At 35.8% G+C, this 27,452-nt stretch overlaps 1 protein-coding gene across 2 annotated transcripts in view; it reads left to right on the forward strand.

Annotated features, from left to right (window-relative positions):
* ZCCHC4 (zinc finger CCHC-type containing 4) overlaps window positions 1–26,635 on the forward strand; it is a 40,836-nt gene extending 14,201 nt beyond the window's left edge. The window contains exons 6-13 of one of the 2 annotated variants that reach the window (XM_019743913.2): window positions 5,588–5,660; window positions 9,515–9,665; window positions 11,093–11,187; window positions 18,432–18,553; window positions 18,794–18,869; window positions 20,630–20,681; window positions 21,180–21,324; window positions 24,688–26,635. In XM_019743913.2, the coding sequence (XP_019599472.2) occupies window positions 5,588–5,660; window positions 9,515–9,665; window positions 11,093–11,187; window positions 18,432–18,553; window positions 18,794–18,869; window positions 20,630–20,681; window positions 21,180–21,324; window positions 24,688–24,823 (850 nt within the window). In that variant the 3' untranslated portion in view covers window positions 24,824–26,635. Of the gene's footprint in view, window positions 1–5,587; window positions 5,661–9,514; window positions 9,666–11,092; window positions 11,188–12,425; window positions 14,353–18,431; window positions 18,554–18,793; window positions 18,870–20,629; window positions 20,682–21,179; window positions 21,325–24,687 lie in introns of those variants that run through there. The other variant, XM_074321969.1, reaches the window with a different exon arrangement.
* The last annotated feature ends 817 nt before the right edge of the window (window positions 26,636–27,452 follow it).

Consider the following 27,452-nt stretch of genomic DNA (forward strand, 5'->3'; position numbering starts at 1 on the left):
CCAACCTAACTGTGGTAGACTAGTTTACACAAAGGAAAAAATCATAGTGTTTCATCTCAAAGAACTTGTTCAAATTCCAAGGATCCCTGGTTTACCTTTTTTCCTTTTTAAGGAAACATGATCTTTAATTCTATTACCCAGAACATTTTGGACTTTGGCTTTTTAGAACTTTTTTATGCATATACAAATTTTAAAAAGTAGAATCATAACATATAGTCTTTTTTTTCCACTTGCAGTATTTCAGGAATATTTCTTTTTTTTAATTGAGATACATTTCACATACATAAAATAGTGGTTTTTAGTATTACTCATAAGGTTGTACAACCATCTCCACTATCTAATTCCAGAACATTTCCATCACCATTGAAAGAAACACTCCCCCAAGAAGAGTCTCTCTTCATTTCCGCCTCCCCTAACCCTTCGCCACCACTAATCTACTTTCTGTCTCTATGGATCTGCCTACTCTGGATATTTCACATAAGTGTAATCATATAATATGTAGCCTTTAGTGTCTGGCTTCATCCGTACTTCATTCCTCTTTATGGCTGAATAATATTCTATTATGTGGATATACCAAATATTCTATTACATGGATGTACAGTTGATGGATATTTGGGTTGCTTCCATTTTTTGGCTATTATGAATAATGCTGCTATGAACATTCATGTCCAGGTTTTTGTGTGAACATGTTTTCATATCTCTTGGGTATTGCATTAGATCGCTGGGCTGCCATAACAAAACACTGTCGACTGGGTAGCTGAAACAGCAGAAAGTTATTTTCTTAGTTTTGGAGGCTAGAAGTCCAAGATCAAGGGGCAGTAGGTGTGGTTTCTGAGGCTTCTTTACTTAGCTTGCAGGTATCTGCCTTCTCACTGTGTCCACATATGGTATTTCCTCGGTGTGTGCCTATCCTGGTATCTCTTTGTGTGTGTAAATTTCTTGTTCTTATAAGGACCCTAGTCACATTCATTAGGGCCCACGCTAATGACCTCATTTTAACTTAATCACTTCTTTAAAGACCCTGTCTCCAAATACCATTACATTTTGAGGTACTGGGGATTAGGGCTTCAACATATGGATTTTGGGAGACACAATTGAGGCCATAACTGAGTCGAATCTACCTAGGAGTCGAATTTTTTGGTCATATGATAACTCGGTATTTAACTTCTTGAGGAATTGCCAAACTGTTTTCCAAGGTGACTGCATTTCATTGGTAGCTAATGATGTTGAGCATCTTTTCGTGCGCTTATGGGCTATTTGTTTATCTTCTTAAAGACATGTTTATTCAGTCCTTTGTCCGTTTTTTAATTAGTTATTTGTCTTTTTATTGTTGAGTTTAAAGAGTACTTAATATATTCTATATACTAGGCTCTTATCAGATACATGATTTGCAAATTCTTTCTCCCATTCTGTGGGTTGTCTTTTTACTTTTGATGGAGTCCAAATTATTCTTTTTAATTTGGGTGCTTGTGTTTAAGATATCATATCTAAGAAACTATTGTCTTATCCAAGGTAAGGAATATTTACACCTGTTTTCTTCTAAGAATTTTTAATTTTAGGTCTTATATTTAGATTACTTATTTTGAGTCAACTTTTTATATATGGCGTGAGGTAGGATTCCAGCTTCATTCTTTTGCATGTTGATATCCAGTTGCCTTGGTACCATTTGTTGAAATGATTATTCTTTTACCATTGAATTGTCTTGAGACCTTACTGAAAACCAAATGACCAAAAATGCACGAGTTTATTTTTGTGCGCTAAATTCTATTACATTGATCTATGTCTATCCTTATGTTCCATACAATGTTGATTATTGTTTCTTTGTAGTATGTTTTGAAATTGGAAAGTGTGAGTCTTCTAACTTTATTCTTTTTAAAGATTGTTTTGGCTATTGTGGGTTCCATTCATTTTCATATGAATTTTAGGATCAACTTGTCAATTTCTACAAGAAAGCCAGCTGGAAATTTTACACAGAGATTGCATTAAATTTGTAGATCAATTTCTTTAAATGATATTTTGTAGTTTTCAGTGTACAAGACTTGTACTTCATTTGTTAAATTTATTCCTAAATATTTTATCCTTTTTGTTGCCATTGTAAATTACATTGTTTTCTTAATTTCATTTTGTACTATTCATTGCCCCGATTTACTTTTTTAAAAGTTGTGATAAAATGCACATAGCATAAAATTTACCATGTTAACCATTTTAAGTGTACAGTTCAGTAGTGTTAAGTTCATTCACATCATTGTGCAACCATTCTCCAGAACTCTTTTTCATCTTACCTGATGTAATTTGAAAGATTTAAATGAACCCTTAACTCTTTCGCCTTAAATGCCGTACCTTGTAGTTTTTACCTTTCTTGAGCCTGTAGTTGAAACCTCTTGGTCAGAGTAGGGAGTAGGAGATGTAGATATAGTTATTTTATAGCTAATGGAATACGCTGATCCTTTTTTCTTTTCACGTCTATGAACCTGTGTGTGTGTGTGTGTTGCCGAAGGTGTGGGACTAAAGATATCCTAGCTTACTTAGTTTCTTTGGTATCTTACCCTGTTACTGAGTCAGTTCTACAAAAGGTCAACACTGGGTGTTAAGAGAGAGCTGGTTTATTGAAACATATGAGTAGCCAGAATGAACTCAGTTTGTTGCCTGTATTTAGCGTATGATGGAGTGTAGTTGGTTCACATTTCTCACAAGGACCACAATGAAATCAGGAAAAAATTCCTGTGTGGTTACTTCTGGCACTTTGACTTTGGTTCGTTGTTGCTCTGCAAAAGTCCTGTCCAAAGCTGCAGAGAGAGAACTGCCTCAACTCCAGTGTTCTATGTATATGTGCTATAAGTAATTAATTCTTTTTTGGGTGGTCTAAGATAGGAAGTTAACATTTGCTAAGATGGATTTATATATGCTCTAATTTTAGCATGAAAGATGTGAAGGCAAACTTCATCCAAATAAAGTTATATCAAAAAAATGAATTTCTTGGGTTCACTTCAGGAACTGATTTTATTCAGCTCTTGACTACATTTCCTGTGTGTAGAGCATGTTTCACAGTTGGTAACTGACTCATTTAAAGAGAATGAATGGCCAAATTAAATGAATGTCCTTTTGAGCAGTTTTCAAGTGCATGCATTTCTGATTGGTTTTGTTTGCCTTATTCAATGGAGAGAATAATTCTTTGTGGCTAGTTTCATTTTAAGGGTAATGTTGAGTGATTTTTCATAATTTAAAATATGAATAATTATGCGCCCTTGTATTTCATGGAAACCTAGAGCTGAAATCTAGGCTTTTTTCTCTCCCCGGCTCTGCCCACTACTGCTCAGAAAGTTTTGGACAACTGTGCTGTGTTGAATGTTATGTAAATAAAATTTTCTTTTTTAATATTTAAAAATGACTTGTCATTGTGAAGCAAAAAAGAAAAGTGGAGAGACGGTAGAAATAGATTTAAAAAGGGAATGTGTTTTTTTTTTTGTTTTTTTTTTTTGCTTACACAAAGCAATGCAAGAGAGAAGAAAACCTTAAATGATAGCTGACTCACAGCTATACTAGTATTGATATAGGTATATGTAAATTAAATAACATATATATATATTATATATATATATATATACACACACACACACATATACCTAGATATGTATCTAGGTAGAGATAGATAGATAGATATAGATATAGATATAGATATGTAATCAGCTATTTGGAATTTAGTTAAATAGGAAAACATTCATTTATTAATGGCAATTGACATTGTCCCACAGTTTTTGGAATGTTCATTATCATACAGTTTTTGGAATGTTCATTAAGTTACAGTATATTGTTTAAATATTTTTCAGTTATCCGAACCTTTTTTTTTCCTCAGTGCAAATTTATGTTTTATGAAATCAGCAGATGTACTAACAGTGTCTTAAATAATATTAAGGGGTATTATAGTGAGAATGGTGAATAGCTATCCTCTGTCTCTACAGAACAAGAAGAAATAGGTTTAGATTACAGGAGGGGAAATTTTGGTTGGACATAAACATAATTCCCTAATATTAGGGACATTAAGACATAAATCTTGGTAGCTGGTATTTATTAAAATAATGATACGAAACATTTCAGTATATGCTGTGTAGCTGGTATCGCATTAAGCACTTTACATTCGTTATCTATTTATTCTTACTAAGTCCTATGATGTAGAAACTACTATGTTTCTCATTTTGTAGATGAAGAAACTGGGACTCAGGTAGGTTAAATAACTCAGTAAGGTTTCACAGCCAATAACTGAAAGACTCAGGGTTGGAAACCAGACCATTTGACTATAGAGCCTGCATTTTTAACCACAGTGTAATAGAAAGAGAATAAACCACGGTCGTCCGTTATAGTACCCACCATGGATGGTGAATCAGTTACATAGACAGTAATGGATAACTGAGAGGCAGACACAAAGAAGTGCTGCCATCATGATCTGCTTAAGGAAGTCGTAGAAGTAAGGATGTGTCCTTGATTTTTTTCAGTCTTTCCACAAGGGTATGAATGCCATAGAAGGATGATGTGATTCATATGTGAATTGTTTATATAACAAAATTGTCAAAGTTCAAAATCCTCTTGAGATAAAAAAGAGGTTTCTGTAATATATGAAAAACTCAAAAATCAGCAAGAAAAGCATTAAGACCCATATACATAAATAGAGAATGCATAGAGACGGACAGTACAAATACATTTGAGGAATAAAGAACTCTCAGTCTCGTAAGAAATCAAATAAATGCAAATTGGAACCATAACATACTCGTAGTATGAATTTTACCTAGTAAATTAGCAAAAATTTATAAAACATTAATACCCAAAGCTTTTACTGTCATTCATTACTGATGGCATTTTAAAGTAGTATCTTACTATCCCTGAAACTAATATAATATTGTATGTCAACTGTAATTGAAAAATAAATGTAAAAAAGTTTGTTTTTAATAAAAATAAATTTTAAAAAGTGTTTTAAAAAGAGTAGTATGTTAGAAGAATAAAATGATTCAATCAGTAAATAAATATCCCTTCTTTTCTGGCACTAATTCAGTAAATGTGAAATGCACATACTTCTCTTTTTAATGTATCGAGAAGCATATTTTATAAAGCTAATCTGACATAGACAAGAAAAACTTTGTATCAAATAATTTTTTTGGTTAACCACAGAAGAAAATATAGTACTTAACAGTTATTGAGCAGAAATGTTCATTCAGTATTTTGCTTAAAATTATTAACTATGAGAGATGTATTTTAATTGCCCACCCATCTCAACCTTACTCTGCATAGTAATGTATCAGTAACCTGATTGTTTGTTTATATATACCCTCCTAGTCCATAAGAATGTGTGTATTTTACGTATGTAATTTTGCCACTGATTTATTAAACTTGGGAACATAATTTAAGTTCATTATTCATCATCCACTGTTACTGACTCTGAGATTTGGGGAAAATATTCTTTATTTCAGAAAACTTAAAGAATGATGAAGTTTATTTTATTAAAGATACGATTTCATAGTTTTAAATTTTAGTTTCTCTTTATGTACTGTACATCTCTGATTGGACAAGTAACTTCAGTTAATAAATTATTTTACAGGTATTCACAGTTTTATATGGAAGATAGCTTTTGCCATTATAACATGTTTAATCATCACTTCTTTGATGGACAGGTAAGAATTATGACCATTATCTCTTCTTATTGTGGAAGAACAAATTCAAGAGTACCTTCTTTGTTATTTTTCTAAAGTCCCTCAAGATCAAATTGTGGCTGTTTCCCCGTTTATTGATATTTATTTTTGTTCATTCACTGAGAGTATATTGAGCATCTAGAAGCGATCAAGTTATTCCTCTTTCATGACTTGTCACTGCTTTTGGATAAAGACCTACTTTCTTACCAAGCCCCGTGTGGCTCTGTGGGATCTGACCCCTGCCACTCCAGCCTCTCCTCTCCCTGTTCCTGCTTTGCTGTTTGTGTTCGGGAACAGGGCACATGACTTGCACCTCGAACTGGCCTTTCCACAACAGGGGCTTTTACCCATTCTCTCCCCTCTGCCTTCTGCTCGCTCTCTGCCTTGTTAAGTTTACCTCATCCTTCAGAGAGAGTTCTGTTCCAAGTCACTTCCTCCCGTCTCCCCTGAGCCTCAGACAAGGTCAGGTTCTTTTCTGTAGATTTACGATACTGTAATTAAATAACTCTGTGGTCAGTTGTTTGGTGTCTGCCTCCCTGATAAATTTCATGTCCCAATTAAGGGGATTTATGGTTTTATTAAACTAATCCTTAAAAAATAGTGTCAAGAGTAAATCCTAATGTAAACTGTGAAATCTGGGTGATAATGATGTGTCAATGTAGGTTCATCAACTGTAACAAAGGTACCCCTCTGGCCGGGAATGTTGATAAGGGGGGGCAAGAGGGGGCACTATGCATGTGTGGGGGCAGGGGGTATGTGGAATAACTCTGTACCTCCTCCTTAATTTTGCTGTGAACCCAAACCTACTCTAAAAGAATAGTCTTAAAAAAAAGGATAGTGGCTTAAAAAAATCAAAACCTTCTTTCAATATGATGTTAATAGTGTCACTGTGAATAAACAACAGAGCAGAGCTGATACTTCTACAACTTTGAGGTCTTTGTCAGTCCTATTACAGAATAAAAACTGTAACCAACCAATCACACCTGATAGCAGATTGTGAATTTGAAAGGGTTTTGAAATTATCAAGGCTATTTGAAGCATATCTGTACATACATGTTTCTATATATTTTTTTTAAAAATTGTGAACCATGCTTAATTATATAGTGTACTTTAAAATACTAGCTAATGATAGAATGAAAACCAAGCAAGACTAAAACTCTAAGCACTTAGGAAATGAAAACAAATTCTCAGTTGTTGGTTGGGATTGAAAAATAAGTCTCCTGATTTAGTAAGTACAGCCAGTGATGTATTCCTTCCATCAGAATCAATTTAGCGTTGGGATATATATTTTTCAGCTGTGACGGCCATGAAAAGCAGGTATGAAATAAATAACAGTTAGAATTAGATGTGTTTCACCGTTTCCCAAAGGGCTTAGTGGTTGATAATCACTAGGATTTGAGAACTGATTAGATTAGTGTGAAGGAGAGAGAGGGATTGAAAACTCACTTGACAATTGATGAGGGACTTCACAACTAGGACAGTAGCCGTGGGAAAAAGAGGAAAGGAGTGGATTCTGTGGGCATTTTGCAGATGAAACAAGAAGACTTGGTGTAATCATTGTGTTGTACACCTGAATTTTACAAAATTGTACACCTGAAACAAAAAGACTTGGTCATAAATGTACTGGGGGATAAGTCAAAATGACTTGGTGATGTGACCCGGATCTGTATTTCCTTCTTCAAAACAGAGGGTAGGGAAGTTCGTAAGTGAGGCTTGGAAATGTCGAGTTTGTGGAGCTGGTAGAACATTGACGTAGAAGTGTCCAGTATGGCCTCTTGAAACTGTGGGGCCTTGAGCTCAGGGGTTGTGGTCAGAGCTGGTTACAGATGACAAAGTAACCGAGTTTATGTTACTGCTTGACGCTGCAGTAGAGGGTCCTGGGTTAGTTGTTTGTTTTTAATATCATGCCATGATTTTGCTTTTTATTTTGAATAAGTGTAAAATTTAAATACCTAACAGTTGGCTAGCAATTTCATATATTTTAAGAAAGTAACATGCAATTAGCCTTTCTCTAGGAAATTCTGTTTAACTTTTATTGAAAGTTTACAGAATTACCTTCGGAGTTTCTAGACTAACGGTTAGAATAAGCTGCCAAGACTGAGCTCCACTTTATCTTTCCCAGCAGAAAACAGTCGTCCAGCTCAGGCTTTCCTCTCTATATTTTAGAAACAGCCTCTAAACAGCACTGCAACTGTCCAGACTGAACTATAGGAAAGTATTCTTTTAATGGTTTTACTCTCTGCCCTTTTTCTACCTACGTCCCCAGTCAAGGTTTTCAGTAGAGATGACCGTCTACTTAATCAATCACTAAGTATTTCAGTGTCCCCTAGGCGCCTATGCAGGTGTACAGGGTGCTTTGAGGTTATAAGCCTCTGTCACTGCACATAACTGCTTTACAGTCTGGATTAAAAAGCAGGAGTTTCCCGCCCAGGGTTTTTTCATAAGCAAATAATAGTTGTTCGGATAACAAAAATGTCATATGCCTTAATGGTAAAGGGGGTTGAAGTATGTATAGAGGGTGGCTATTTAAAATGTCAAGCAGTTTTTCAGTGATAACTGAGATGCAGAAAAGAGGTAAGTCACTGTCAACACTGGTGGCATTAAGCAAGCATTTGTTTCCCATAGGTGGTCAGCTTTAGGCCCCTCGGTACCTCATGACGGGACATGACGCCATTGATTCTTAACTGGAAAGACATTCTTTAATGTTTTCTAAATTTGGTTAAGAGTTTAGGCATCGTTTACTTGTTTCTTTTCTTTTCTTCTGCTTCTCACTCTAAGGAATTTGAAGGTTTTGCAGTAACATCTGTGCTTTGGGTCCTGTTTGTGCAGGCAGGTTAAGAAAGGACCAGGCAGCACTTGAAAAATGATGGACCTTCTTCACACATTATCCTTTGTTACAGGACTTCCAGTAGGAAGTTAATACAGACTCTCCTAGGAAACGGGGATTAGATGTTGTGCTTTTTCCTCTCATCAGTCGGGTCTTCTACATTGACTTAGTCGTAGAACAATATATATTTTATTATAAAGTACATGTAAGTTTAAAATACCATTAAACTTTAAAATCTTATGCCATTTCATATAAGCGTTGACTTGCTTTTCTAGGTAAGTACATACTTGAAAACTACTACAAAGTCAGTTGACTGGAATTAGTATTAATAGCTGTATCTCTTATTAACTTCTCCCAAAGCGAAAAAATGGGAAATATCCTAGATAGTGGATAATGTTAACTTTGTAATTACTAAAAACACTCCATCCAGGTTGTTGGGAAAACACGTTAATAGCGTGGTTTCATGGCCTGGATAAGCTTTGTTATTTGTGAGCTTTCATTTATTTACTGACCTACATGTTCAAATATGTCTCTCATTTACCTGGTACTCAAAGACACGTGCATGTTTAACTGGTCATTTGTAACTCATTAAACTGAGCTCATGGCAACAGACAAACTGGAGAGGAAAAAACAGTATGTCCTATTCATCTTTGTATCTCCAGTCCCTGCTTCTGTTTGTTGAACTGAATGTAGCGCTTTTAGATAGTCTTCATGGGTAATGAGTTTCTCTTTTTTACGTTACTAAATTTAGTTTTTTTTAATTTAACCATTTGAAATGTGTAATCCTCTGATAGTGACGGTATTTGAATTTGCAATTTTAAAGACCTGCTTATCAAGCAACCCAAAGATAAAATCTTACGGCAGCTGAATGAGAGAGGGGCTCTGGGGTGGCAGGATGGGTGGGATTTTCGGTGTGAAGGGTGAGGCTGAGCCTAATGCGTTCTCCCCCAGGTGGGACCCAGTGCCTCCCTCTAGTCCTAACTTAGAAATGAATTTATATTTGTTTCAGGCTGCCCTTGCAGTATGTAGAACATTTCTACAGGAAGATAAAGGTGAAGGAGTCATTATGGTGACAGACCCTCCTTTCGGTGGCTTGGTTGAACCTCTAGCTGTTACATTCAAGAAGTTAATTGCTATGTGGAAAGAAGGTCAAAGCCAAGGTATATAATTTATTGCTTACTGCAAAATAAACATGTATTTATGTATCTACTTCCTGTTAAACGTTAGCAGGTCTCCGTGAATCAGAGCACTGATGAAATACACATGACTTGAGTTCTTGTCTTTTTTTTTTAATGGGCTTATTTGATAATATAGCAAACTTTATCATCATGATGCACTTTGTATTGTTCTAGTCATGTGTTTTTAAAATGGCTTATAGGTAAAATATATATATGTGTATATATATGTACATATATATGTGTGTATATATATGTATGTATATATGTATATATATATATGGCATAAAGGGACATTATGAAGCATAGCAGTGAATTGTCATTTATTCAACCAATATTTGCCAAATAGTCACTATGTACCAGGTACTGTTTAGGTGTTAGGAATAGTGAATAAGACACATATCTCTGCCCTCATGGGCCATACATTCCCTGTTCCTAAAGTCTTGCCCCAAACTCTAAGAGGGCACCCAACCTCTGGCCCAGAGCTCTAAACTGCACCAAAATTCGGGTGGGCAAGTCAGACAGTCAGTAGCCTAACAATGGTTATCAGTGACACACAGATACCCGGTCCTGGGCGTGAGTTAATGGCTGAGGGTTATTATTCAATTTAAAGTGGCTTAGAGCTTCAAAGTATTTTATATAATTATCTTATTAGTCTGTACAGTAATTATTTTAGTTTCCAGCTTGCAAGTTGATAAATTGTAAGAGTGTCAGGAATTGGGATCAGGCATCTCCGTTAATAGCGTTACATAAATGGTGTGCCCCGGGACAGAGTGCAGACGAAATCTAAAACATGACTCATAGTGTCAAGTATTCCACTTATTTTTGGTTCTTAAGCTGCTTATCAGAGTGGATAAAAGTATATGTTCTTGGGGAAACAATAAAGAGCTTTGTGGGCTTGAATTCCTGTTCTGCCACTTATCAGCTCCATGAACTTGAACCAGTGACTTAAATCTTGCAGCTTCAGTTTTTCCTTCTGTAAAATGGGATTATTAATTTCTAACTCTAGCGGTTATTAGAAGGAGAAGAAATTACCTAGCATTGTGCTCAGCCTATACTAGGTGCTATGCATATAATAATAGCTCCGTTCCCTGCCTCTCATAAAAGTTAATTTTATTTCCCACTGTTTTGGGACTATCTTTCCTTTACATATACTATAGTGATATGCATATAAGGATTACTTTTCATACTTTTGTAGCTGTGTTTGGATATAAAAGAACATTTTCATTTCCTTTGGGAAATGTCAGGATGTAAATGGCATGCCAGTAAACATTCTTTCCTTTTGTATGATTTAAATGTATTGAGCAATTGCAGCTTCTCTTGATACCAGAAATTTTCCAGTTATAGCTGTTTTATTTTTTCTTTAATATCAATTTCTTATTTTCTTTCCCCCTACTTTTGTGATCCATTAGATAACAAAGAACTACCCATTTTCTGGATTTTCCCCTATTTTTTTGAATCCCGAATTTGTCAGTTTTTTCCAAGTTTCTGCATGCTGGATTATCAGGTATAGTACCTTCTATCTTCTGGCTTGGTGGGGAATGGATATCCAGCTTAAATAAATATTCTGATAAGACTATCCATTGATTTTAGTAAATGAAAATACTGCAAGCTGTATTAAACACTAAAATTATACCATATGTAGCTTAGTAGAGTGGTACCTAAATGTCTCTAATCCCTAAGGTGCTTATTAAAAATATAGATTCTTAGGTACCAAAATAAACCAACTAAATCAAAATCAGCAAGTAAAGCCCCAAGAAAAAATATTTTACCAAGCTCCCCAGGTGATTCTGAAGTGCAGCTGGGTTTTAGACCAACTAATCTCATCTTTTATCATCACCAGAAGATTTCACAGTACCCAGGCTCATCATGCAGATGGGTTTTCTCTGTTCAGAGGCCCTAGAGAAGTAAATCACTTTTTCTGGCCTGTGGAATGCCATGTACTCTGTATTGTGCAACTCAGAGGATGCCAGTAACTCTAAGGAGAGATGTGCCATGGTCGAGGGGCATCAGAAAGGCAGAGATGCTGAGATCTGTTTGTTGAGTGTGATTTAGGGCGGAGTTGACTAGATCTCCCTCACATCTCTGCCCAAAGTCCTGGGAACCTGCCTTAGGTGAGAATAGACAGTGGAGGCCACGGTAGCTCCATTCTGCCCCTCAACTCATTCTACTGTTTTTATGTCCACTTTCCTGTATTTATTTCCTTGGTTCTGAAGCTAAGCCCTTTGTCATATTACCCTGTGTGGCCACCAAGCGCGCACTGCTGCCTCTTTTGTAATTCTATTTTCCTATTTGAGTTTCCTGAGCAATTGAGTAGCCTCTGATTACGGCTTTTCATCCCTCGAACTGTGAATGTCTTCACCAGTTGTTCCAAGCGGGCACTTGGTTCTAATCTTCCTAATTATTTCATTAACTGGCTATGTTCTTATATATTCTCTTCTTTTTAGACTTACAGACTGCTTCCACCTTTAAGGTACTATAAATAACCCTGCCGTAAACATCTTTTATTCGTATAATTTTTTTCCGTATCTTACATACCTGCCTTAAAATAAATTTCTAAAACTAAAAGAATTTTAAAAATTACATTACCAAATTTAATGGACATTTTTAGGACTATTGAACTATATTAATATGTTCCCTTCCAAAAGTGTGTGACACAAACCATTTTAACCTTGACTTTTTGAGCTCTGCTTTAAGCAAAATCCACATCATAATTCTTCTCAAAGCTTCTACTTTCCTTTTTAGGGCACCCACTTTTCTGTTCCTTATCTGATGGATGTTTCTTATATTGACGTTTGCAATGCAGAGATAGCTGACATACCCTAAGGATGTTACCTAAATAAACTATTAATAGTTCCGGTTTCCAGGAGCGTCTGCTGCCTTTGACTGTGAATAAATTATCTAGCACAATGCTTGACACATAGTAGGTACCCTACATGATGAATCAATAATGAAATGAAAGAGAGCCAAGAGCGTGAACTCTGGATTTGGAAAGGAACTGAGTTTTCTTAATCCTGGCTCTGCCACTTACTAGGTAGGCACATTTTATCGAACTCTCTGAAGCTCATCTTGCCTGTGAAATCAGCATAGTAATACCGTATCTGCCTCAAAGGTTTCAAGAATTATATGAGATAAGACATTGAAAAGGCTTAGCCGAGGCCCTGACACACAGCAAATGCAGAGTCAAGGTTATTGCAATCAGCACTGTCAGAACCATCACTATATTGTCATCACTCAGACAGTCCCAAGTGAGGGTATAACTCTCTTCAGGTCCTTTTTTTGTACAGTATCTGAGACATTAAAATTGCAAAATACAAGGTCCCTTAGAAAACGGTTCCATCTACATTTAGAGATGACTTTTCACTGTGGACAAGAGTTTGAAATGGTGAGGAGGCAAAGGCAGATCCAGAATAAAGTGGATGAGAGGTGTTTGTGTAGAATAACCAATTATCATTTGTTTAGACAGCTGTGTCACTAGGAAAGAACTTTTGGAAATACTGGAGTTTTAATTTTGAGGAATAGTTCCAAGGGCCAAGCTTATTGGAAATAATTATACAATTCAGTGTATTGGTGAAAGAGGCTCTAATTAGGTCATGTATTGGACAGGATGACAAACAGTCTTTTCAATAGAGAGGAAGCCGACCCTTGAAAAGAAAAATTTGAATAAAATCTATAAAACAAAACAAATACTTGTTTTCCATGACTCCTACTAAAGATAAGGACGCTACTGCTCTATGCTGCATCTATCGCAAGGATGAAGCCCATTCTCAGCAATCACATGGTGGACATTCCAGAAAATGTGGACATCACTCTGAAGGAAAGCACAGTTATTGCACCCTGTGAAGGGACTTCAATCACATCAGTGCAGAACCCAGGCCCCTTGGAAAGAAAAAGAAGAGGCTCTGGGGTGACCAATGGTGGGGAAACAGAAAGGAACTGGCGACTGCTCGCACTCTCTGTCGTCCCGGACAGAACACAATCAAGGGTGTTACATTGGGCGTCCGTTACAAGCTGAGCTCTGTGTGGGCTCATTTCCCCATCAACGTTGTTATCAGGAGAATGGTTCTCATGTTGAAATCCAAAATCTCTTGGGTGAAAAATACATTCGCAGGGTTCAGATGAGGTCAGGTGTCGCTTGTTCAGTATCTCAAGCCCAGAAAGATGAGTAATTCTTGAAGGAAATGATACTGAATTTGCATCAAATTCAGCTGCTTTGATTCAACAAGCCACACAGTTAAAAACAAGGATATCAGAAAATTTTTGGATGTTGTCTATGTTTCAGAAAAAGGAACAGTTCAGCGGGCTGATGAGTTAGATCTAAGTTGTCCAGCTACAGAAACGCCAAGATGTCAAGTGATTCGTCAGGCTTATTTGTGATATTTTGAAGATGCAATAAAAGTCCTGCGTTGATTTTGGGGGAAAAAAGATAAGAGCACTATTATCCATGACATACTCGGTTGGAAAAACTGATTTCATCATATCTCCTAGTATATTTATTAGCCTTATTTGTAGTGCCTCCTCTTTGATGATTTTCCTACTTTTAAAAATGTATCTGGATATTATTATTATTATTTCCAAACCTTTTGCATTCTTTTGTTACTTTAACTTCATTTTGTGGTAATTTTTTTCTTTCATATTAGCCACCTTCATCAAATAAAAATTTGAAGGCTCTTCTCCTCCTTCTCAGAACTTTTCCTATAGACCTTGATTAGTCCTTCTTTCTGACATTGCCTAAGATGATTATAAGCCCCCAAACCACAATGCAGAAAAGAAACCAAAATCACTAACCCTCTTTTTCAAATACTGTTCAGGTAAGAGGAAGGCAGAAATGCTGCAAATCCTCATAAAATATAAATGCTGTAGACTCTTCTGTGATAAAGCACTTGATGAGTTCAGAATAAAATAGTGATCAAAGACCTAGAAAACCAAGAGTTTTGCTAAGGGTAGATTAGAAAGGAAGATGTGATAAAAGAAATTCTGCTTTTAGAGTCAGAAGTTTGAGTTCTGGCACTGCCTTTCAGAGGCTATTTAGTCTTGGGGGAAGTCACTTTATCTTTCCAGATCTCTGTTTCCTTACCTATAAAATAAAATAAAACGATTGAACCAGAAAAGGGATGGCAGATAAGTTACACTTTTAGCTCTAAGCGTGATGAATTGGTAGTGACTTTCTGGAGAATTTGGGAATACCAGAGAGTAGTGTGATTGATTAGTGATGTCTGTCACCGGGTCAGGGTCAGGGAGCGATGGCGTTCAGGTCTTGTATTTACCAGATCTGAACTAGATCATCTCACACACCTTCCACCTTAAACGTGCTGTGATCTCTTGTTTCTACTTAATCTGGGACATTTGTCTGGATTGTTCATAGTAGAGGTCTTTGCTATTTTATTTTTTAAGCTATTGCTTAAAAAATCATCCCATATAGAAAACTGTTTTTTGAGGCTAGTTTCATGGTCAGGAATGAAGATACTTTGACACGAATTTCTGAGATGTGATTGTAAATTAAAAGATGGCAACTGACATTCTTAAAACTCAGTATAATAAACATAAAATATTTAATGGGTTTGGAGTGACAAGGAAAGTTATATATTTATATAGATATATATATATATATATACACATATATATAATAATAACAATTTTAAATAAGAGGTTATATGGGATATGGAAAATAAGACTAAAAGACCTTGCTGTGATAGAAGTTGGTTGACAGAGCTAAAGAGTTCACTTGGAATCTTTTGAATATACTGAAATTAAATAGAACACAATCCTTAGGAAGTTATGAAAAGACAAGCACTTTGTTTCATTTCATGTTTCCTGGCACGATGCCTGGAGCATAGTAGGTACAGAATGAAGGTTGACTTGAATATCTTGGTTTCCGTGTAACTAGTTTCAGTCTCACGTTACTTAAGAAATTTGCGTAGAGATAAAATTAAAAGTTAGGAAGTGCAGAGATTTTGTGCTTTCCCTCATTTCTATACAGTACTTCATCACATTAATCAGTTCCATGGGAGAAATTTTCTATTTGAAAATGCCTCTCATCATCATTGTGAGTGAAATGTCAGGGATAATGATGGGAAAATGGTGTATGAGTTCTACCACTAGTGATAACGCAATTTGCAAAATTGTGTTTGCTTTACAGCACTTCCATAGGAGGTTTATTTGTGTGGATGAAGCTATGAAATATGGATGTATGTTAGAGGTACATTAATTTACTCTAGCAGCATGCATTTTACATACCATATGTTTATAGTTAATTAGCACAACAAACCCGCATTTAAAAATAATAATAATCTCAATTAGGTTATGCAAAATCAAGCAATCAACCACCTTCCTGACACATGCATTCTTTGACTCCTTGGGTAACCATAAAGAAATTTTTCTTGTTTTCCCCTCTCTTCCATCTGCTATCTATTATATTGCATGGAATATTCCATTTGCTAGAACTCTTTCTAAAATACTCTTTTCCAACATTTAAAAATCTTCGTAAGAGTCTCTTAGGAATAATTTTTTTTTCTTATGACACTCATAAATGTTCAAAATATCTTTGTTGAATTTAATAAGGTGCTGTATATTGAGTGCGTAAAGAAGTGCAATGGGAAAAAATGATGAATTTAAATCATTTTAAAAGAAAACTACTTAAGGTACTATTTTAAGGTGATTTTGAAGTAAAATCTACTTTTGTATCTTAGCCTCTGATAGATCACGTATATTCATAGAATTTTAAAGTTGGAAAGAAACAGAGGTAACGTGGGCTAACTTCCCCATGTAATAATCCTCTCCATTAAATTCATGACAAGTAGTCATCTAAGCCTCACTTGAATGCTTTCAGTGAGCAAAGTCCTACAGCCTTACAAGGCAACTCAATTTATTTAATAGCTCTAATCGTTAGAAAATTTTCTCATATTGAGATAAAATATGCTCCCTATTAACTTCTAACCATTGGTCCTACTTCTGTTCTCTGAAGCAATAAAGGATATAGTCTAATTTCTATTCCACATGACACCCTTTCAGTTACAAAATAGCTATCAGATCCTCCCAGTCTTCTCTTTTCTGAATAAACACCACCAATATGTTAAACTCTAAATCCTATTCATTTCCATTACTTTCAGTGGAAATGAACTGGTTTTATTAATGTCTCTTTAAATGTGACTGAATGCAGGGCTTCCAATGTGAGCTAACCTCCTCCTTTTCTTGTGACAGTATTACACTTCTGTGTAGGCCAGCTGTGAGCCGGTGCCAGCTTTACACAGTTACGCTAGACTGTGGTCTCACCATACTGAAAGTTAACAGACCCCTCCCCCAGGGTATTTTTTTCACACTGTTTCTTTTTTTTTCCTCTCTGTTTAGCTGGGTCTCCTCATCCTGTACTCATTTTTCCCCCATTGCTGGTGCTTGTTAATCAATCTTCCGAAAGTTGTTCCCCTGTAAATCTAGTAGGCATTGGCAGGGCCATAGAGAAAGCTTAGGAGTCTCCTGTGAAAGACCTCCTTCCATTGTCATCAGTTCCTTACATTTTTGTGATTTGCTGGTTAAATATTATAGCTTGCACCAGTTCTGTGGTAAAACTTAAGTGTATTCTTGTTTACAATCTAAACCACTCATTACAACTTATTTAAAAGTTGTGATCTACCTGTACTGACCTCATAAAAATCCCGTGGTATTCTTGTGGACCATCTAAAGCAGTGGTTCTCAACCTTTGCTGTGCCAGGAGGGCTTGTTAAAAATACGGATGCTGGGTTCCCCTCCCAGAGTTTCTGTTTTATTAGGGTCCCAGGTGGGCCGAGAATTTTCCTTTCTACCAAGATCCCGGGTGATGCTGCTGCTGATGCAGACACCACACTTGGAGAATTACTGATCTAAAGAAGGATGGACTAAGTGTCCAGGTGGGTTTGTAGGAGGTTTAACACCAAGTTGAAATGTGTGTGGATAGTAGAGAGGTTGGAGGAGGAGATAGGAGCACGAAGCTAATAGAAGTCATGCTTGTTAGCTGCGCCTTAGTTTGAAGGTAGTCTGCTGAAACTGAAAGTGGAGTTGGGGATCTTAGGAGAGGTAAATGTTTGAAGTAGTCATTGTGGGAAGAAGACCTGTAGTTATGAATCTCTCTCTTCATCTCCATCTTTCTGTCTGTCTGTACCATATGTACAGATATGGTACCCTGAACTCAGTGTTTTACATACATCATCTCATTTAACCTTCACAACAACTCGAAGGTAACCTCCTTTTCCAGATGAGAATTATGTAGTCTGGCTTAAGGTCCCATGACAAGTGAACTGCAGGCAGAACCCCAGTCTGGCCACCAGACCTGTGCTCTGTCAAATAGTGAGTGTGGAGGGCCATGCTGAGGCCATGCTGAGACTTGGTGAGCTGAAAACGGACGTGAATTTCACACACAAAAAAGGAAAAGCCCCAACAGCACGGGCACATAGCTTCAGCGGTGGAAATTTTAATGCCAAAAGCTAAATCCTTAATTACATAATAGCCTTTCTTGTGACATCTATTGTATTGGTTAATAGAGTTGTTCTCAATACTGGGCAATGTGAATTTGTCATAATAAATTTTACTGGTTTTTTAATGAAATTTTACTGCCAACAGTCTTTCTGAGGCTGCTGATTAATAAGTAAACTCTTTTCACAATTTCTTACTAAATACTTTGGTCTTGGCATCAACTTGTTCATTCATTGGTTAAAGAATCTTAATGAATATTGACTCATTTGAGTAAATTTTCTTTTTAAATTTTTCAAAACTTTCTAGGTAGATTATGATAATCATGCACTTTATAAACATGGAAAGACGGGTCGAAAACAGTCTCCCGTGCGTATTTTCACCAATATTCCACCCAACAAAATAATCCTTCCTGTTGAAGAAGGGTACAGGTAAGATCACAGTACTTGAAATACACAAGTCACTGAAAATAAAGTTCCATATATCTAACATTAGAGTGCTTTTAATACTGACTCAAGTAGTTCTGTTACTTTTAACTTTAGCTCATAATTTTATATTGAATTGAATTTGGATTACACCCAATTTTTATAATGAGTTTCTTGCAAACTTTTATCTACTCTGTGAATCTCAAGTATATGCAGCTAATTTCTCCAAGTCTTTTTTCTCCTTAGATTTTGCCCTCTGTGTCAGCGATATGTTTCTCTAGAGAATCAGCACTGTGAGCACTGTAATTTTTGCACATCCAAGGTATAGGTTTCTTTAGAATGCATTTTTATTCAAATATATTAATTTTGTTTTAGTTTACGAGTTTCATTACTTTTATTTAATGTTATTTTGTTAATATTATTTGTATTAATACATTATCATTTACTAATTATACTTTAATACAGTAGTTTATTTCTAATTATAAAGTACAATAGGCTTTTAAAAATACTTAGATGAACAAGTGGGTCCCAGAGCAAATTAAGCCTGAAACATCACTGGAAGCAAAAATGACAAACTAAAGCTGTCCTATTTTAGGGCCATCATGAGAAGGCAGGGTTATTTGGAAAAGACAGTAATGCTGGGAAAATGGAAGGCAGCAGGAAAACGGGAAGGCCAAACAAGAGATGGACTGACTCCATACAATAAGCCTTCGGCATGAGTCTGCAGGAGCTGAGCAGGGCTGATGAGGACAGGACATTGTGGACCTCACTTACTCACAGGGTCGCCAGGAGGAGATGACGCAACAGCACGTAACACAGTTTGATTCGTCATCACTAACAATTCATGTTTATATAGTACTGTATGACTGCTAAAATTATTAGTGTTTCAAATAAGGCATTGAATTTTGTTAAGGGCAGAATTATGATGTGTCAAGTAAAGCATTGAACTATTGGCCATCATCGCTCTTCTAAGGAAACTATAATGAATAATATGTCCCGTGTACTTTTTGTGTGCCAGGCCCATTCCTAAGTGGCGTAAAGTAAATGGACTAACTCATTACTGCTCACAGTAGTCCTAGCAGACATGTACAGTTACTCCTCGCCTTTTACAGAGAAAGAAGGACTGCACAGGACATACCTCCTCTTTATTGTTTAGGAAGGTGGGATCACTCTTGAGTTGCTCTGTTATTTTAACTAAATCCAGTCAGAAAGAATATGTGAGGTTTAGTGTGACCGATAAACACATATTCTTCTTCAAAGGAAAGAGTGTATTTTGTCACATTTTTCATAACTTTGTCATTTTACTACTGGTTTATACTAGTTTTTAATTGTGATAACATCTGATTACATATATTTTCAACTCATTTAGAAATTATCTGTATTCTTCATTTTAAAAAATGAGGCCCAGATTATACAAGTTCAAAATGAGGAAAGCAAAACTTAGAAATACATAGTGGTACAAATAAATCAAAGCAAGGAAGTGGCCATCACAGAAACCAGAACAGGTGTTACTCAGTGGGGAAGGTGGAATTCTGGCTTGGGGAGGGCTCATGGGGACGTGTCTAATGGGATCATGGCATTCTATTTGTTGACCTGTTGAGATCTGTAAATGTTGACTTTATATACTCATTAAACTAGACACATTTTACTTCCCAGTTTTAAAATTACCCAAATAGTAACCTACGTATAATCCCCATCTTTCTAAATTACATAAAGTTCTCAAATATGAATTTTATTAAGGATTGTGCTAGACACATAAAAATTATGAATCATTAATTCTCTTGAAATTTTCAGTGAGCTCTTCTTTATGCAGATTGGGCGGCTTGATTTGGAGTGGACTTCCAAGATCATTTAGATAAATCCCCCAGTTTTAGAGTCAAGGAAATTGGGACCCATCAAGGAGGCACTGAGTTGAGTGGAGAAATGTATAAATTAAAATCAAAGTATGTAATTTTGAAGCCCAGGAAAGTGAGAAATAAGGAATTAATAATTTATACAGATTTTAATAAGACATTTTAATTTTTAATTGTGGAACTTGATTTTAATGACAAATTAAACATAATTTAAATATTGTTTTTGTAGGATGGCAGGAAATGGAACCATTGCTTTCTCTGCAAAAAGTGTGTAAAGCCTTGTAAGTATTTAGACTTAATGTTTGAGACCCTATGAAAACATTTAAATGGGCTTTTTATTTAACTGTATTTATAAAAGAAAAAAAATAATATAGAGACTTGGATTAATTTACTTGCTTATTAATTTCTGCAAGTATCAAAATGTACATTCTCTCCTTCACAGAGAGACAAGACTACTATCGTGTTTCAGGGTGGCATTTGTTTGGCTTATTTTAATAGGGCTTTGTGTCACTTAGCCAGCCCCCAATGTATCAGCGGCTGTGAGATCATGACTCATTGGAGAAGGGCTAAATTTGTTGCCATGTATCAGAAAGAAGTTAGCTATTTTATGAGGGATTCCAACCTCTTCACTTTGGTGTCTTTAGCCAAATTATAGCCAGCTATGCAAACCAGTCACAGTATTTGAAGTAAACAACATTCATGCTTCTCTATCATAAAGGTTAATCAAATGAAAAATTATGTTAAATGAACCTCTTCAAAACTTAATTTTTATTTTACAGCCTGGATCCACTGTAGCATTTGCAATCACTGTGCTCTTCCAGACCATTCTTGTAAGGGCTCTAAAGACGGCTGCTTCATTTGTGGTGAATTAGATCATAAACGTGGTACTTGCCCTCGCATCTCTACATCTAAGAAAGTTAACAAGTTAGTTGAATTCTTTTATTTACTAGAAAATTTCCTTGTGTGATTTGTATGGAGCAGTCCACAAAGTTATGCTAGGTAGAGGGTTCAGAAGTGCTAAATTAATTGTTCCTTTCACTGTTAAGTATTGTTTGCATAGATGGAGGAAGGGAGGACATGAAAATGAGTCAAATAGCTTAAAATTTTACAAAACAAGGTAGAAAGTGACGAGCATTGCTTGTGGTTCATGTGAAATTATAATTTGTGGGGGGAGAGTTCAGGTTTTATTGGAGGACGTGATATTTAAGTCAGAACAGATGGGATGTAGACATATGATAGCAGGTAAGGATGGAGAAGACATTTCAGATGGACTGTAATGTGTAATTCCACAGTGGAACATTGGAAAACGAAGTTACTGCTTTAAATTACATCAGACTTCAAGAGACATATTTAGACATATTTAATATTTAAAGTTTTAATTTTTACCATTTTTTTTCTATGATAATTTCCCCTCTCCCACCAATATTTGATATTGGTTATAACTCAGAACAAAATTACACCTATGACAATAGCATATTTAGAAAAACCATTGTTATTTCAACTGAGCTAACTTGAATGATTATCCTTTTTTTTTTCTTTTTTTTTTTTAACTAAAAGGGATGGTGGGTATTGAGTCCTCTTGTTTTATTGATATGAAAACCAGATAGCCAAGTTTAACATTACATGAAAATTGAGATCAGGATAAAAATTTTGAGCTATCATATTACTTGTGATTTTAAAAAAAGTCGATTAATATTAGAAGTATCTGAGTCTGTGGTAACTATTTATGATTGTATTAGAATTCCTTCCCATTTGATTATGTATTTATTTTGGTCAGTGAAAATTGTTTTTTTCTATTAAATTCCAGCCATTTGAGTTCTGCCTTCCATTTAAATTGCCTTTTCCATTACTTTTTATCAAATTTACTTTAAATAATTATTTCCACTAAGTAATCCACGGGATAGAAGTGGAATTTTAAAAATTAATTAAAGAGGTATATTGAAGAATCTTACGAAGTATTTTTCCTTAGAACCCTTCGAGAATGGAATACAACCTAATAAACTATTGATTTGGGATTGTTGCACTATTTACAGTGTGTTTCTGGTTGCAAACAGGAGTTAATAACATGCTCAGCCTTTGATTCTGTGATCTTATGATGCATGGAAACTGAATTTGCATTATAGTAATTTATTGTGGGCTCTTCATTAGTTCTCAAATAGGCCTGACTACTATTTGGTAGTAATACATTGTTTTCTTCGAAGGAAATCATCTAGTATCTTTTAGTACTAGATTTATCATGTTTAATTCAGAGAGTAAATCCCTTAGGAGATGGTACTTTGTTCTCTCAGAAAAAACAGCGAAATTCCTATTAACAGTTATCTTTCAGTATTACTTCCAAAAATTTTTATAATGAAATTGGCAATACAAAATTTGTTTCTTTACAATAGAAAAATAATTTTAATAGCCTTATATTAGTATATATGGCATAAAAGATTGTTTCATCTTACGTATTTTATGGCTGTCTCATATTAATTGGTTTTCCCTTAGTATTTTCCTTTGGCTGTGAACTAGAATGATGCTGGCTCCCTCTTGTGGTTAAAGCTCATTTTATCAGTTACATAAATACCTACATTTTAGAGGACAAATACTAGGTCAATTTAATTTTAAGGCAAAATAAAACAGTTGATTTTATACTCAATAAGTTCTTCATTGTGGAAAAATTTTATGTCTGGAAAGTTTTATTTATTCATATTAAAAATGAGTGTTTTCTTTGTTTTTGTTCACTGTATCCTCTAGTGAAATCTGGTTTGTGTTTAGTTCTTATGAGTGGATAAGCCAAAGAAAATTTGTTTAAATTTTGTATGCAGACATGCATAGCTTCATTCACTTTGCCATCAAGAGGCTATGTTCATTAAATTTGCTAAATTGTCACTTGTCAGGACATTATCCTACTTTAAAGAAAAATGGCTGGAGGGAAAGGAGATTTATGTAACATGCACAAAACAGTATAAAGATGACAGTTTCATTTGTTTTATGAACTGGTAGGATAACCCAGTCCATAGTGCAAAATCTAAATATGAAAAAATTTAAACTTGTTCAGCAAAATTCTGAATAATAGTCATATGGATCTACGATTAATAGCTCATATTTATTTAGTAATTACTGTACACTTAGCATTTTACATACCTGAATAACTTACAGTAGGGTAAATAGTATCAAGGCAATTAAGAGCACAGGTTCTAGAATCAAGTTTGTTTTGCCACCTCCTCATTGGATTGCATAGCCTCCGTTTCTTCCCCTAAAAAAATTGGAGAGAAGGAAAAGAAAGGGTGACATCTGCCTTGTCCGAGTCTCCCAGCTCCTTGAAGTTAAAGATTATGCCTATGCACTTTTGTATTCCCAACACTTAACGTACATGCTGAATGACGAAAAAGGGAGGCCTGAGTTTGGTCCATGGGGGATGATATACTGTGTATGAGGTGCCGTTCCTGGGTTTTGGTTCTGGGAAGATCAAGAATAACAAGCTTTTCTCTGAGGCTTGTCGTGGTTTAGGAGAATGAATCTTACCACGGATACTGCCGTGTAGCCATGGGAAGGTTCCACGTGTGCCAGTGCTGGCAGCCCCAGCCCATTCCGTGGTGATATGACACATGGCATGATTCTGTGAGCTTGGAGAAAGGGAGTGAAAGGACCAGTAATCTCTCAGCTGTAGATTGCCTGTAACTTAGTTCAGAGAGCATCAGATCTGGTATTTTCTGGTGTGGTTTAGTGTTTTTAGAGGGTGAGTTCCAACTTGTTCATTTTGAAGCTAGTCTTCAGGAAAACAGACCACAAAATGTGGACATCCTGAATGGCGCTTGTCAGGACTTTTAGATGGACTGAGGCAAGGAAAATTCGCTGTAGGACTTATGAGATGCGTCTCACAGTGTTCCCAGTTTTTTCTATGGTGCTGTTTCATTTTTCTACCTCTGCTAACTGCCAGAATATATTGTCCTTTTTCTGAAAAATGTAATTCAGGGATTTGGAGATTGAAGTGCTGAGTTGAGCAGTACAGATATATAATAATAAAAAAACCTCCCAACTCGTTGGCTTGACTGTCTACTTACCTCTGTTGTATGTTTGTCCTGAATAGATTGTTCTAAATCTGTAGTAACCATCTTTCAAACATTTTGCTTGGTCAGACCTCTGACTATCTCCTTGTTATTATGGTTAGGATTTGGAGGATTTATGCTTATAATACAGTAAATTCTTCCTCTTGTTTTTTTATTTGGTTAGCTAGTTAATTAAACTTCATTACATTATTAACGGTGCTCGTTCTACAAAATAATTTAGCACCTTGTTTTTCAGAGCTGTCAGAAAGCAGAAGCAAAGAAAAAGTAATAAGATGAAAATGGAGACCACTAAAGGACAATCCATGAATCATACATCTGTTACAAGGAAGAAGAAAAGGAGAGAAAGAGCTCATCAATATCTTTGCTCTTAAATGTCCAGTGACTTGAGAATAAGAAAGATTTATAGTCCAGCCTTTGATGCCATTTTCTGAAAGTGCCACACTGGATTTAAATTCTGTCACTTTCACAGGTGTGCACCTTTCTGAACTAGATAATAGACAGGTGGTACTTGCTGGTTTATAGACCCCTCAGCAGAGTCCCTGGAGACCTGGTAAGTTGTTCCATCCTTAGCTGGTTTACTAGTTGTCTCTGTGTGTTTTTTCTCTCTTTAAATCTCTTCCAATCGTGTCATGTTAGCCTCTTTTATCTGAAAAGTGGGCATGTAGCATTCTTGTGCAGAGTCAGAAGAAAATGAAAACCTGAGGTTTTATTTACATTACATAAGAGTATGTAAGATATTTTAAATATTAAAACGTTCTACAATGGCTTAGACTCCACTTGTAAAGAGAAGTACAATGTACAGTTATTTTTAGACAGAATCTGAAGGTGATGGAAAGAATTTTGACAAAGGCAGTCTAAAGATATAATCATAAATTATGGTTACATTATTATTAAATATTCATTTTTCAAGTACTTTTTGCAGCTGTCCTTTGATGGTATAGAATCACCTAAATGTTTGTTGCATAAATGAGGTATTCAGAACTTGCTCTGTCATCTCCTGTCTTATAACCTAGGCAATAAGTTTCTCTCTTTATAAAAGTGGTGCAGAAGGCAGGATAGTTTGGTGCCTAAATCCCTTCATTCCTATTCTAACACTTCCTGACAGTATGTCCTTGCCAGGTTATTCACTTTTTAGAAGCCCCTGTTTCTTCAGTATCATAATGGGAACAATAATAGTTACACCTCAGGTTTGTTTTCGTGATTAAGTGCACTTGTGCCTGGCTCTCAGTTCTGTTATTGGTGAGAAATATTAGCAAGTGAAGATGCCTCTGGAGCCATAATGGCAATCCTCTCGCATCTCACTGACGGGAGTAGTTTGAAACCCAAGGACAAACAGTTCATCACCCACCCCCACCCCCACCCATTTCTCTGCTAAGAATCTGACATTATCTCCTTAAGATTGGATAGTTTTGAAGGGCTTGTATTCGCATAATGAGTTTTCTCTTGTTCCCAAACACCTGCCTCAGAGCTTGTTTGGAGGCATCCTTGCTTGGGCTTAGCTACGGCCCTGTGAGTAAAGGTAGAACTGCACTCTATCTAGTATTTAAATTCCATCTGGTATTTAAGTTAGGACTGTCTGATGCCTGATGTGGGTACTCAAGTGGGGTCCTGGTCACTGTGGTGGTTCATCAGACGACGTCAAATGATGGGCTAAGCTCCTGGACTTAATAAGCATTGGAAAACTCTTGCCCCCTTTACTGCATGGGTTGCTATGGTGATAGGATTAATTACCATGAGATATGAACCTTGTAGAATCCATGTGAGGGCTCCCCTCTCCGATTCAGGCATGGATATGGACATTGCCTGACTTTCGTGGTATCCACAATATCGTGGTAAAATCTATTTATATCTCCCCTGAAATTCTGGCACCTCAGGGACCGTGACTACTGCAGAAGTGGGTCCTGATGGCCAATAGTTCTTATTATCACCATATTTCCTTTGTTTTAAGATACCATCAATTGTAAAAAAATGCATTATTGATGTAATCATAGCTTTTTAGGGGGAAAAACTCCATATCTCATTAATTATTCATATTAAAATTTAGATGTATTCTATTTCAGAAATATTAAAATGCAAAAATAAAAGTACATCTTAGAATTGAAGAAATAAGGTATTACTTATAATCAGGAATTATGTACTTAAAACTTTGTTACCTTCTTAGAAAATTAAACATAAGAAAACTATTGATTCTGTTCTTGTGTTCAAGCAATACTAATTTTAAGGACTTAATATCTTCTTTCTTTTTTCAGATAGTAAATAGAATGTAAAAATGTCTCTGGGAGGTAAAGTGTGATGGAAGATGAGGTCATTTGTTCTAATTAGAAATTTGCAAATATGAACATTAAGGTACCTACTCAACACAGCAACAGAAGAAAATCCCTGAAATTTGACAGATAAGACTTTGTAAGCTTTTTCGAAAGACCTTTTTCTTAAGCAGTTACAGCTAAATTTCATTCTACTTCTTGCTTATAAAATTTAATGAAATACAATCACTTTGTAGGCCCTGAATGATTGCATTTCAGTTCTTTTCCTACATTTAGTGTGATACTTAGACTGATTTGTTTCTCCAATGTGCCCATCTTTTCATCGCCTTCTCTTCTTTCTGTTTGGAATATTTCCCTCCATACATCCATCTATTATAGTCTTAGGGAGCATTCAGGCCCTGGCCCAAGTCCATTGCCCTGGGACGTCTTGCATGAGTCCCTGATGCCAACCAGTGCCAGGATTCAACCCCTTGGCGTTCCACACCGCATTTGAGGCACTTTTCATGTATTATTCTTATATGATTATATTTATAGCTTCTATTCCCCAAAAGATTGCAGTTTCTTAATGTCAGTAACCATTTTATACACTTTTATGTCTTATGCATTGTAGGTACTCATTAAAAATCTGATGAAAACATGGTATTTTATAGGTTTTCAGATGGTAGGTGTATTAGTTTGCTAGGGTTGCCATAACAAAATAGCAGACTGTGTAGCTTAAACAACAATAATTTATTTT

The sequence above is a fragment of the Rhinolophus sinicus genome, linkage group LG02 (genome assembly GCF_036562045.2).
Source record: "Rhinolophus sinicus isolate RSC01 linkage group LG02, ASM3656204v1, whole genome shotgun sequence".
Classification (NCBI taxonomy): Eukaryota; Metazoa; Chordata; class Mammalia; order Chiroptera; family Rhinolophidae; genus Rhinolophus; species Rhinolophus sinicus.